Genomic DNA, 15,182 nt, shown 5'->3' with positions numbered 1-15,182 from the left:
ACCGTTCTTGAATTTCTGTTTCAGCCTATAGCGACGTTGCTTTGGTTTAATTACTTATGATATTTATTATACTGGTGTGTTGTTCCTTAACATACCTTATTAAATACCAAGTATGTATAATGTACTATTTATCGGCTAAAACATTCGTGTACTTCAATACTAATTTCACATTAATAAATTGTAATCAACACAATCGGTCATGGGGCGTCGGGGACATTTGGACATTTACCGCGCAATCAAGGACACGCATGTGTACATCAATAAATAAATCACACATATATATAGTTCGGAAATAAAGGGATGAATTTATCTCATTTTATTCACTCACCCACCTCCTCTCCCCCGTGATCGTCGTTAAGCCTGTCTGACCCTCCCTCAGATTACACATTTACTATGTCTTAATAGCGTCCACCATATGATTTATAAAGGAACAACCTCTCCAATTAAAGTCAGCATATCCGCCACGATATTGTACACTTACACGAGTGTTTTCGTATTTAATTGTTAACTTCATCAACAAAATTCAAGTTTAAATATTCCAATAAAAATATGACTTTGACTTACATTACATTCAAACAATTATTTAACGAAATACTATGATTGTCCGTTGGTATGTCTATCTGTCTGTGTGTCTGTCTTTTTGTCTGTGTGCCTGTTTGTCTGTCTGTCGTAAATGTCATTTTTCGCCGTTTCATTATACTTCGTGCTGTATTCTAAAGAGGTTGAATGTTTTCTTTGGTCTGCAGTATACAGCACTTAATACTGTTTATAAATGAAGTTATTGAACTAGAGACATACTTTTGTTTAAGATATCAAACGAACTCGAATGTACTAACAATTATCACCTATTAACCACTTTGTTGACACAACGTTATTTGTAAACATTTACATTTCCGTATTCCACGTTGATCAAACTGACTTCTAATATTCAACACCATATCTCAGCGAGATTTGCTGTACTTAATCAATATAATCATCGAGCATACAAGCGCTTATCTGACATTTTAAGTTATGTATTATTATTCCTATCTACATTATTCATGTCGGAGTAAAGTCTAGAGGTTAACGTTCATATAGCACTAGATTTGTGACAAGGAATACAACAACTTGTTATATTTTTATTTAATAAAACTCATTAGAAGACATCACTATAACAATACATGTACATGTATACGCAATTATTAAAATAATCTTGTTATATTATTATTCGATAAAAATCTACAGAAGACATCACTTTAACAATACATGTATATGTATACGCATTTATTGAAATAATCAATGCCAGATTGTTTAATATTTTTAATATAAATGGCAGACATCGTTTACTATCATTACTTCATCAATGTCTTACACAGAAAAAAACACTTGCTACAGCACGTGTGTGGTGATAAGTCGTCATCATTTTAAAGGGACAGCTAGATATATATAACAAAAAAATAATGATCATAAATATAATGTTTATACATAATTCTTTTGAAAAGCGAATAAGCCCACTAGAACGCAGGCTGTGCAGTTAGGAGAAAAAGCAACAAGGTGTAAAGTATAGGGCAGATCTATCAAGGACAACTTTATCCTTTATATAGTGTAACACAACGTAATTTATCAATGCATAAATATCGTATCGATTGACAAACATTTCACTGTTGACCATGCTTGCCAAAAGTACATTCCTGGACTATACATCAATGTACAAACGTATAACGCAAATCCTGAATCCAATTACAGGTATCAGAATTGTTCGTATACGTTATATACATCATATTGAATGCCGATGTTTTTGTAAAACAGTTAGAGATTGCAAAGAGAATCCATGTAACGCAAAGAAAAGTCACGTGACGGACTCATCAGACGCACTGGCTGCGATCGTAGTGCTGGTACTGGGGATTGAACTCTGACTTGCCGAGACACTTGGCTAGCTGCAGGTCACAATCGCAAACCTTCCTGGCACACTTCGCCTCGTCTGAAAACATAACAAATGATACATTTTGTACAATCTTACACATTTTGGATTTGAAATGTCAGCAAGTTGTCAGCATTTTTTAGACATAATTTAACCGTTACATTTCGTAAAATTTGCGGTTTTTAATTATTCGACTATTATGGTTACAAAGACATTTGCATTTACGAAGCCGTTCACTGCTTTACGAATACACTAAATCAAAGAGGGCGAATATCTGATTAACTATGTGTTTTTAATGGCAAAATGGATACAATATTCCTTATGTTGCACATAGGACGAATATCACCTACAAAGACATGGTGATACAATATCAGCTCACCCCCTCCACCCCCCCCCAAAAAAAAAGTGGCGAAATAATATCATCCCAAGGTTTGAATAATATCATATAAAATAAATGGTCATATAATATCATCCAAACTCATGCTGAAAGAATATAACCTCAAATACATGGTGATAAAATATGACCCAAAGATGTGGTGATAAAATATTAGCCCTCATTTCTTAATATGCATGCAATTGCATTGGTATACCTTTGCACACACAGTCGGTGTCGGTACACTGGTGGTTGTTTCCCACGAAGAGGCCGCTCCAGAAGCTGCAATGGTGCTCCGTGTGGACTTCCCCGTAGCAATCGTCGTGGGCCTTGCAACATCTTCATTTGAAAGAGTGGAATAGTTGGATTAAGACATTATAAAAAGAAACGTTTATGTATAATACATGTACCGGTATATACAAACTGTGGATCAATTCGGAAGTAATGAAAAACTACTTTATTATAATAAAACATTCGCACCGAATCACAATGTTCACACATTGAGGAATAATGAAACTGAAGAAGCATTACACTGAAAGAAATTACCGTTACCACCTGCTAACTATTATTTCAAATATGGACATGATAATCTTACACATAATAAGAAATCTATAAAAAAAATGATGTCGAGAACAGTTGCAGGTTATCCTCATACTTGGTCATATGTTAACTTTTTAATTACGACCCCTATTAAACAATACATCCAAAATAGCTCATTTTAGATAAAATGTAATGATTTTCGAAATAAATTAATTTACGTTTTTACTTTAAGGCACAGATTATGAGGTATTTAGTAAAACATATGTGTCGATTGAGTTAAACGTCCCATTAATCCGCTCGGCCCCACCTGTCCGCATCATCCACGGGCTCACTCCCCCTCTGTCCATACCCACAGAAACGTCCGTACGGGTTGAAGTTTAGACATGAGCGGCCCGTGTACTGGTTGATCATGTGACACATCTGAAATGCGTTACGGCGTACGCGGCCCAATCTGCTAGCGTCACGTGACGTTGAGAAGACACCTGGAGCGTTAATAGAAACGATTGTTAAATGTTGGATGATCAGATTATGAATTATGTTTTCTTATATAAATCATAATACAATAATATGCTTCGTTGCTCAAGGTTTGTGGAGTATTCGAATAATAGTTTGAACCTGTAAAATATGGAGATTTGCTATAACAATAAAGTCGCATGTTAAAAACAAGGGTTTTAATTGCAAGTAATATCTTATATGTTGTTCCAACGCAATGTAAATGACTTAATTAACACATTGTGTAATGTCTCTGTGCGTAAAAACCACTCGAGTGATGGTAAGGAGCTGAATATGTTCATTTTTTTCAATATTGCTCAACTTTTATATAACAACACAAACTTCTTATTAAACTTTGCAAATGTTCGTACACACGTATTTAAAGACTACCTCACCGACGATGCAAACTAATAACCAGATCCAATAAATATTCCATGAGTATTTAAAATCCATCCTGTCGTTACAAATTCACAAACACATCGCAGTGTTTTCATCCGATCGAGTGTTTGTCTGTCTGGTCTAGGGTTATTGATAACCCTGTCTTCATCTGATTACGATGTCAAAGTTATAGCAGCGTAAGTAGTTGGGTGCACTACCGCAGACATAAAGGTCATAGTACTGTAAATGGCAGTGTTATACGGGCGTGTTATCGAACGTTTTATTGACATTTAACTATTTAATGCCTTCATTGTATATATCTTAACATCTTGAAATGTCACATACCTACCTTTAATGATTATTATATGAACACCATGTGCTACAACGAAATACGAAAGTGGTAGTTATTAGTGTTTTCAGTCTAGCTGATGTCCACGGTGTAAAACTAACACGGATTTTACTGTTAAAAACCAACATATTTCATAGATAGCCAAGATAAAATTATTAAGATCAGTTAATGCAAACATAAAATGACAGAAATGTACGATTTTGTTTAATGATAAAGACCCATGTTTCTTTTGTGAAATGCATTAAACCTGGCCTGTGAGAAGCTTGTCTTGAAACTTGCACAAAGGGTTTCTATTTGGTAACTTTTTACCTTCTGTATCCGTTTAAATGAATTTTCTCCATTTGCTTTTGTTTGTTATTTTAGTTATTTTTTTCGGAACTGTACGTGAACGAAATGTCTCCGGCAAATATTGTATTCATTAGTTATGCTTAGTGCGCTGTGAGCCTGATGCGATTGTAACGTAGGTTTTTTATACATTGCTCGCATAGGAACGTGCAAATGAAAGTGAAATATACATCTTAAACTTTTATAAATATAAACAGGTATCAGAAAGTCTATTTGAAATTAATAAAATGTTCCACTTGCAATCATACTACATTTGATACATTGTTTGTACTTCCATCTTTATACTTAATTATATTTTAAAAATGCATTTGTTAATGTATGTGTTTTCTTTGAGGGAATAATACTCAGTTAAATGGAAGATCAATTTAATCTATCAACGTCATTTTGATATTTCGTTTGAAGCTGATATAAAACGACAAAATCTCTGAAGAAATATTTCTGGTAAATATTTTATATATAAAATATATTTTTAACCTACTAATAAATCCTAATAAGAAGACCATAATGGCTCTTCAGCTCTCAACTAAGTCCAACGTACACCAACGTTTGTAGATCTAGTTGTCGACCCCACTAAACCAAGACAATCATGGTCGATATAATTATCTTAGCGCAAAACGGTCATGACCGACATTTCTTTTACATAATGTCCTTACTGGAATACAAATATAACCTGTATAAATATTAAAGCTACCTTCAGCGTGAAAATAAAACACTTGACAAAAGGCCATAACTAGAAAAATAATATTGTTCAGTTAACAATGACTATAGCTACAATTGCGACCGTTTCGAACTGAAAATGAATATACACATTATTATTAAGGGAAGTTTCATTGTGTGACAGCACAATCAAATAATATAATTGATGCAATATTTTGTCCTTCAACATAAAATTGTTTATTGTAGACGAAATACAGATAACAATCATGTACATTTGAAAAGAAACTTACACAAATCTTATTTAACCAACCATCGTTATCTTCTTTAGCTACTACAAAAACATTTATTTTTAATATGTATTTTCGAAATGAAGTCATAATGCATGTGCGTTAAGTGTCGTTCCAGATTAGCCGGTGCAGTCCGGACATGCTAAACTGGGACAACACTTTACGCACATGCATGCCGTCCCGTTTTCTTAGCGCGAGGTTCAAATGAGTAAGTCAAGGTAGAAGTAGTGCCTTGACAATAGCTATCTGTCCCGGCGGTGTAATACTTCTACGCAGCAGTGTAATACTTCTATACTTTGTTGTAATACTTCTACCTAGCGATGTATTACTCTTACGTAGCGTTGTAATACTTCTACGCAGCGGTGTAATACTTCTATGCATTGTTGTATTACTTCTACCCATCGGTGTTATACTTCTATCCATTGTTGTATTACTTCTACTCAGCGGTGTATTACTTTTATGAATTATTAGTTACACCGTTAGTAACTAACAGTGTATGGGATATACAACCTCAGTAATTTCATACCATACGAGAGCGAAATTACTGATTGTGTATATCCCATACACCGTCAGTTACTAACGGTGTAACGATTATATCTCAACCGACTACTCGATTACTCGGGTAGTATGAAAATTACTTGGGGTGTATGGAAAATACTCCATGGGCACGTGACCGCTCTAAACCAATCGGATTAGGTCATTCTTGTAGGAGGTGAGATATTATTGTATTACTTCTACGCAGCGGTGTAATACTTCTACGCAACGGTATAATACTCCTACGCAGCGTTATAATACTTTTACGCAGCGGTATAATACTCCTACGCAGCGGTGTAATACTCCTACACAGCGGTGTAATACTCCTATTTAGCGATGTAATAGTCCTACGCAGTGGTGTAAAACTTCTACGACGCGGTTTAATACCTCCACAATTCCGACTAGAAATGGCGCGGCAGAGGCCGACGCGTATCCCCCCGCCTAACGTTTGTTAGTAAAATGAGTGAAAATCTCTGACCTGGCCTCACCCAAACCCCCATAACTTTTGACCCAGAGGTCAGATCAAATTTTGTGCACCGTTGCATATATGCTCATAGCTACCATGTGACTAAGCTTCAAGGTTCTAGTGCTAATAGTGTAGGAGGAGATAGTGGCCAGGACGGACGGACGGACGGACGGCGGAGATAACCACATAATCCCCACGCTTTTCGAAAAACGTGGGGATAATTACTTATTGAACTTTTAATATTTTCTATTGTTTAACGTAATGCATAACCATGTTTTCTACTTTAATACCAAACACTCTTTAGATCTTTTAAAGTAATTACTTTCCATGTAAGTTTGTATTAAACTTGTGTTGATCTATTGCTTTAATTTACAGACGCTATCCAAATTAAATTAGTTGTTTTCATAGTTAATGTTAAGTCCAGAGTTAAGATTTGTCATCAGACAATTGTGATACTTCATATCCCATGTTTTAATTTGTTATACCTTTTGTTTATTAATTTGCTTTCCCTTATTTTAATAGCAGGACTTTCTGCACATATAACAAAATGTATGCGCTTGTTGGGTTTTCTTGGCGTCAACCTCTCGCTATAGAGAAAGTATTTGAGAAGAATCCATTTATTTGACAGAGGCTATTTTATTATGCATACATATATAAATATCCATGTTTATACCCCCATTACCATTGTTCGTGGGGGATATATAGGAGTCACTTTGTCGCTCGGTCGGTCTGTCGGTCGGTCTGTCCCAAAATTTCATCCGATCTTCACAAATCTTGGTCACAAGTTTTATCTAGATAATGTATAGGTCAAGTTTGAATATGGGTCATGCCGGGTCAAAACTAGGTCACGGGGTCATTTAGTGTGTTTTAAACCGAAAGTTTGTCAGGACCATAACTATGTCATTTATTGTTATATTTTAAAATAAGTTGGTACATTTGTTCACCATCATGGGACAATGTGTCGTTTGAAATAAAGTACGTTGATATCTCCAAGGTCAAGGTCACACTTGGAGTTCAAAGGTCAAGTGCTTGTCCTGGTCATAACTTTATTATTTATTGTGAGATTTTAAAATCATTTGGCTAATTTGTTCACCATCATTGGACGGTGTGTCGCGCGAAAGAATTACGTTGATATCTCAAAGGTCAAGGTCACACTTTAAGATCAAAGATCAAAATGGCCATAAATGTGCTTGTACGAGCAATAACTATGTCGTTCATTGTGAGATTTTTAAATAATTTGGCACATTTGTTCACCATCATTTGACGCTGTGTTGCGCGGAAGAATTACATCGGTATCTCCAAGGTCAAGGTCACACTTTAAGTTCAAAGTTCAACCATGGCCATAAATGAGCTTGTCCGGGCCTAAACTATGTTGTTCATTGTGACATTTTATAATCATACGGCGCATTTGTTCACCATCATTGGCCGGTGTGTCGCGCGAAAGAATTACATCGATATCTCCAAGGTCAAGGTCACAATTCAAGTTCAAAGGTCAAAAATGGCCATTAATGAGCTTGTCCGGGCCATAACTTTGATGTTCATTGTGAGATTTTAAAATCATTTAGAACATTTGTTCACCGTCATTGGCTGGTGTGTCCCGCGAAAGAATTACATCGATATCTTCAAGGTCAAGGTCACACTTTGAGTTCAAAGGTAAAAAATGGCCATAAATGAGCTTTTCTGGGCCATAGCTATGTCGTTCATTGTGAGGTTTTAAAATCATTTGGCACATTTGTTCATCACCATTAGCCGGTGTGTTGCGCGAAAGAATTACGTCGATATACCAAGGTCAAGGTCACAATGTGAGTTCAAATGTCAAATTTGGTCAAAAATGATCTTGTCCGGGTCATCACTATGGCATTCATTGTGAGATTTTAAAATTACTTGGTATATTTGTTCACAATCATTGGACACTGTGTCATGCGAAAGAATTACGTCGATATCTCAAAGGTCAAAGTCACACTTGGAGTTCAAAAGCGAAAAATGGCCATAAATGAGCTTGTCCGGGCCTTAACTATGTCATTCATTGTTAGATTTTAAATTGACTCTGTACATAAATTGTGTTCACATACATTGGACTGCGTGTCATGCGAAAGAATTCAAGAGTTCAAAGGTCAAAATGGCCATAAATAATAATGGCATAATAATTCTTGAAAATCGCCTTAAAATTAGATTCTCTTGTTTTGTGAAGACAGCATGCAAAATAGTCTGTGTCAATGCGGCACTTGGGAATATACGTCACGTCTGTGACAAAGCTCTAGTTGAATAATTGGTCCGATATTGAAACATCAAGATGTTGCTACTATAAATTTAAAAGTTGTTTTTATAAACGGGAAATATAAAGTATCGAATGCACTTTACGAAATCGATTGTCATACATAACGATTGCTAATTAGTATCCTCAGCTTATTTCAAGATATCGTAAACTAAAAATGTGTTTTCACCATTACATCGGCTTTCAAAGAAGAGGTTTATGTCTTGTGAGATTAAAATTTTACGTATTGTTTTAAACCTATTCGCAACTGAACCTGATGCCAATTGGTAAGCAACATGTAATACTTACAATGGTCGCAGACAATATTCGGCTTGTTGTCTTTTCAAATGCAAGTTACAATTGCATGTTTTTGTGTTATGGACAAGGAGTTTGCAATAAAATCATGATTTGTTACTATGAAATGACCTAGCTTCTTCAAAAATACCTTAATACATTCAGCTGTAAATCCTTCAAAATAGACTTATGCCATGTTTCATGTGTAACCGTTATTAAAACTTATGCAATATATAGCGGTCGGTCTAATAAATCAGAGTGAATTTTATAATTGTTTGGCATTTAAACGTTAGATAAATATAACACTATATATAACATGCAACTTTGATAAAATTGTTTGTTTCATGTTTTATAGAATTAAACAGCTTCGTGTAAAATATCGTTTTTCTTTTGTAGCGTAGTTCGATTTAATCACGAAATCAACGTGCTGCAATGTAATTTACAACAAAGAAATTGAACACGTGACCATGATTTAAAGTCGGTCTAGATATTTTTAAGACTGACATTCTTACAAAATTTCATCAAGATTGGATGTTAAATGTGACCTCTAGAGTGTTAACAAGTTGACGAAGCACGAATATGGTAGGTAACACAATAAACATTACAAACTTTTCACTGGAAACCGGATATCATTCGAATGAGCAACGTCATTGTTTGAAATTAACAACAACTTTGCAAAACTTCTTGATCGTCAATTAAAGAGAACATACTAAACTCACAAATCGCCTAAACTGGAATTTTGCTAAGAAGAGACCTCCTGTTAACAACGACCTTTAAAGAGGATCGTGTTGTCTTTGATTAGATTAGAATAAAGCCCAATTAATTTTTCCTTAGTTGAAGACTATTCTCTACAGTAAAACATAAGACTGTGAACAAGCACAACAAAGTTGCTCTGTGTTGGTGAACACTTACGCCTCAGCTACAAGTTCAATTGACAAAAAGTGAATGTGCTATTGCTGTCGAGACAGATCTAAGGGGAAATAGAATGCTAATTTTTGCTTCCCCCCACCTGCCCCTCTTAAATTATCAGAAAAAAGTAAGAACAAATGTAATAATTTTTTTTAAATTATTTAATGGCAAATAAAGAGGATGATTAAAAATCTTAATCACAAATCTTAGACTAAACAATTCCTTGTTTAACCCTGCTCTTTAATCGCAGCACGCTGTACATTTTATGAGTCCAGATAGTTCACTTATTGTTTCATTGTATGCTTAATGGTGTGTGGTATTTATCATAGTTATATAAACTGCTTCTATTGAAAAGATTAGGATTAACGTATTTTTGTAAATTGATTCCAGTTGCTTACGACAGTGTTTTTTTTGCCTTATAATATTTGATATTATGGTGCCTAATTATAATTAGCCATTTTTCCAAGTTTTTTTGTAGGTATTGGCTACAAGAATGGATGTCATTTCATATAACCAAACTCATAATTGTGTACCAGGACACAACATCTTGCTTTAAAATGAATCTTTATGTCAATACTGATGTCTTTTACGTACAAGTTTAACATTTGACACATACACAAGTCAAAAGAACTGAACCAGCTAAAAAGGCTAAAATTCCTCATACATATTAGAAGCAAAATTTTCTGACCATTAGCAGTGCGGCATCCGACCGATGACTGGGAACCAAAAGCAATTCCTGCAACCATTAACCTTTCGAAAAGCTATCTGTGTGCACATACATGCTTTCAAGTAAACATTCACAAATAATATAAAGAGCAGTAATTCACTTAAAAGGTAATTTACAAAACTTCTACATTTGCAAACAAACTGAGCCTTGCTCTGGCTTAATGAGTAAAGTGTCGTCCGAAATTTGTTTAACCATGTTAACTTACCAGCTATTATTTATCTACCAACATTTTGTTTTCTACGATCTAATTTGATGAAAATGAAATGGCATTTATTGCATACATATTGTTACTTTTTTGCCTTTTTGATACTAAACTATAATGTTTAAAGCAACATACATATTAAGAAAATGAATCCACTTCTTTTCCAGGAGAAACTTAGAATAATAAAAATGGTTAAAACATAAAACATGAGATGTAATAAAAAATTTATACACCTTTTCTGATATTCAATAATTATTTTTAACATCAAGTTTGTTTACTTGACAGAAGGCATCGGAATTTGAAGAGGATTAACTATAAACTTGGTGTGAATGACAACAATGTATTATCAATGTCTAGCAATGTGTTCACTGGTAAGAATATGCCATGAAATGAGTCTATCTAATGACACAAATATACATTAAACATACCAGATACTAGATATACTAGATAAGCAACAACCTACGTCATTGGATACCAAAACAAATTATTACTACAAAAATAAATTTGAAGAAATACTGACGTACCAAAGCTCCAGCTTTCATTCACTAAATAATTGTTTTCACAACTCCACATTTTCCACAATTTCCACCCTCCCTTCCACTTTATTACTGTCTTATTTTAACGCGGTGATTGTCAGATTTGTTTATATTCCAGTGTTGTTGAATTCTACGAGCTCCCTTTGAATCCTACATCGTCATTGCGTGCGGAACACACTCAGTCTGTCAAACAGTCTTCATAGTTCGGCCCCGAAGACAGAATCCTGCGTAATTGACTGTACCAATCTTTGAGAACAAATTATTTTGTTTATCGGCATATTTTCGATGAACACACTACCAACTTGTCAGGGGGATAGACAGTATGTACTTAATATTCCCCGCCGTTCTCAGGGAAACCGGTGTAGTACAAGAATCTAAGCCTTTACATTTAAATGCAAAAACTTTCGAATCATAAATTGTGTTATAAAACTTTTTTAGCATTTGTTGAATAAGTTAAATTTATGTTAGTAAAGGATGCTTTTTGTTACAAAAACACAAACTGAAATAAAACGCTTTGACAAATAATCATATGTATGCATATGCAATAAAAAAAATACCGACAATGAATACAAATTACCAGATCAATTCAACATTTCAAGAGAAATAAAAAAAACATTGTTTTCACAATTTTTACAAATTCATCGCAGAGTTGTCACGCTATTTCTCAATCTTTCTGTCTGTCTGTCTGGTATTCGTTTCGTGTCGTTCATTTTTAAAATATGCACATTTTCAAAAAATGTGAATATAATAAGTAAGCTTAGATCACACCTATACCCAGTCAGAATCTGATAACGTGTCTCAATCATACACGATATAGATACGTATATAGACTACTGAACTACCGAAAATATACAGGTCATTCAACTGTTTCAGGCAGTGCTAAACGGGCCTGATATGCAAACTTTAATTGACATTACACTATTTTAATGTCGCCTGTGTGTATGTCTTTAAATCTTGAAATGTCAGATACCTTCAATGCCTATCATCCGATCTCCTTGTGCTAAAGTTAAAGAAACATGAGGATATACTCATGTAAAACACAAACCAAAACAAAAGAATACAATTTCGTTGAATGTTAAAACTCACGTTTCGGCTTTCGTATTCAATTAACCAACTTAAATTTTGATTTGATTAAAATGTTGCAACAACGTGATCAATTGAATGCAAATGAAATTACGGAAAGCTGCTTTTGAAGAAAAAGAATAGCGAAGGAATAAAATATTATGATATGCAATATAAACGATAACACACGACAGAGCTGAGACAAACGTCTATAATTGGCCATAGCCGCATAATGGCCCTCGGATCGATATATTGGCAGCGGGCCCGGTACTAGACGTCCGGCCAAGATCTGCCATGTGTTATCGTTTATATAACATATCATCATATTTTTTTCCTTCACTTTTTTTACAAACCCATTGTCTAAAGATGACTCGAAATTAAAATCTTACAGGATCTCATTTCAACACGACAAAATATTATTTAATTTTTATGACATTTCTTTGTTTCAAGAGTGTGACATCCTTGTGTCTTTTAAAAAACAATTTGGTTATTTTCTGAAAATTGCAAAAAAATAGTCATTCTGGTAAGTTCCGTTGGTAGAGCGTTAGACGAACAAAATATCAGAATATCGCGGGTTTGATGCTTGGCCTCGCCACATAACGTGGGTGCCGAATCGTCATGAAGACTCTGATTCAACCTATTTGTTGCGAGTTGCTGGTTTTAGTATGTTAATTTTGTACTGAACACCTAACTTACCAAGGAAAAGTTTTTAATGAAACCCTCAATATGACTATAATTATGTTGTAAGCTGCGAAACCCTATCAAAATAACACAAATAAGAAAACAATCAGCAACAAATATTACTAATAAAACAATTGCATCCCGCATGAATTCAGACATTGGCACAAAACAATATATTTGGTGAATGATAATCTTTGTCAAACATTCGTTTCACATTTAAGTAAAAGTATACTGGTAAGTTATCATTTCTCGGTGTGTTGTATGGGCTACGAAAGCTTCGAACCGAAGTCACAAAACAATGACATATAGGCATTCACTGAATTTTAAAATAACTATTTTTTCTTTGATAAAATTCATTAAAAATATATTTATGAGGGAGGACGGGAGGGGGGAATTTCCTGATCCAAATATTTCCATTAATGTTTTATATTTTGGACTGGATTCAGTTTTTTTATTTACAATCAAATACGTAACTTGCAGATTCAGGCGGACCGTTAAAGAACGCATTAGGAGCATTGAACTTAATGTGTGCGTTTTATATGATCTTCTTTACATTTGCACGTAAATTAAAGTCAACCGGAATCAACGTAGCTGTCCGTTTATTCAAGACAGGGTATCTCGAATAGTTTCGCTCACGTGTAATAAATGTGACATTATGTTATAAAACTGTCTCTATCCGATAAATGGTACATACTGTTTGTTTTTTACTTACATATCTGGTAAGCACACAATACACGAATATTAATATACAGGACGTATTATAACCATATCAGCTTCAGCAAATAATGAACAGAACATTTAGGTTTAATTTTTATGCACTTAGTTCACGGCGTAAAATGTGTAAACCACTTTATAGTTTGATGTGGGTATACTTTTGAGGCGATGTTCATGAAAATAAAGTATTACTATCGTTATATCTTAAATAAACACGGGAACAGCTTACGACCTTCATACACATAAAGGTAATAATAAAGTGTAGTATGATGATAAATTTAAGCGTGTGAATTAAACTATTGTATTACTTATATAAATATAAGAAACATGACTTCATTCGCGACCCTCAGTACCTGTTTCCCAGATCAAGTGACCCAGATCCACACTCTCTTACCCCAACCATCAACAATTGAACACATTGTGTACGCGATATAAATGCTGCTGGTACCAACATGTATATAAAAAAACGCGACACAGTAGCGCAACCACATGCCGAAGTCAGATGCATTGCTCGCGGTCGCTATGCCTGTACTGGTGATTGAACTGTGATTTGCAATGATTAAGTAACAGCCACACAAGAGCAATTTTCACAACGTAATTAATTCACGAACTCGAAACATAAATATAATATCAAATATTCTTCACGAATAAACAGGATTGCAAAATATATTGGCATAAACGTTACTCCAATTCACACAATACGTTTTAAACAATATCATATACCGGAAAGTCCGTTTAATATTCATGTGAGACTAGGGCAAAGATAAGAAAGATACAGCCATATATATATTATACAAGCAATTGTTTTGGTAGAAGAGTTCAAAGTATGCTGAACATTTAAATCGTCTAGCTGTTTTTTAACTGCATATTATTAAACATAACAGTATTTAATTGCCATGCATATTATTTGTTATGATTGTCATATTTGATCAGCTTTTGTTTGTTTTATTGTATATACTTGGGCATATTTGTTTTGCATATATGTATATATGTACATGGTTAATGGCAAATTGCCGGATTGCTATTAAACTTTGACTTGACTAGTCAACTTGGAATTATCTAAAATTATGAGATACCAGACTCGATTATTAATCTTTGCGCGGCCTTAATAATAATATTTTCCCAATCCATGCTTGTACGCAAAAGGGAGAATGCAACTGATTTGTGTCATATTGTAGTATACTTGATTCTATGAATTTGGTATTTAATTAGCAAACATGAAATAACACACAGCGGGGTATATTGAATTTATGTATATCCTTAAACACGTTATTCTTTTAAAGCCTTATAACGTAATACTTTTTATATTTGATAATCTGATATGACAATAGTATCACTATGTAAGAAACATCCCTTGTAGTTATGAAAACAGATGCAGCCTCGAGTAAACACGTTGCATTTATGGCATCTCTAACGAAAGACGTTCAGTATACAGGAGAAGCTCCGGTTATCTTCGACCACGAAAGACTTGATACTCAAGTG

At 34.3% G+C, this 15,182-nt stretch overlaps 1 protein-coding gene across 2 annotated transcripts in view; it reads right to left on the bottom strand.

Moving 5' to 3' along the window:
- The window catches only part of LOC127850572 (acidic phospholipase A2-like), a 69,687-nt gene that overhangs the window by 13,707 nt on the left and 40,798 nt on the right, over positions 1–15,182 (bottom strand). The window contains exon 4 of one of the 2 annotated variants that reach the window (XM_052383703.1): positions 1,256–1,960. The exons of the other annotated variant lie outside the window; for it this stretch is intronic. Coding sequence (XP_052239663.1) covers positions 1,845–1,960 — 116 coding nt within the window. The 3' untranslated portion in view covers positions 1,256–1,844. Of the gene's footprint in view, positions 1–1,255; positions 1,961–15,182 lie in introns of those variants that run through there. 2 annotated transcript variants of the gene reach the window in all.

This window comes from Dreissena polymorpha, chromosome 11 (assembly GCF_020536995.1).
Source record: "Dreissena polymorpha isolate Duluth1 chromosome 11, UMN_Dpol_1.0, whole genome shotgun sequence".
In the NCBI taxonomy this organism is placed as follows: Eukaryota; Metazoa; Mollusca; class Bivalvia; order Myida; family Dreissenidae; genus Dreissena; species Dreissena polymorpha.
The sequence above is the reverse complement of the archived record's forward strand: the minus strand, read 5'-3'. Positions and strand labels throughout refer to the sequence as shown.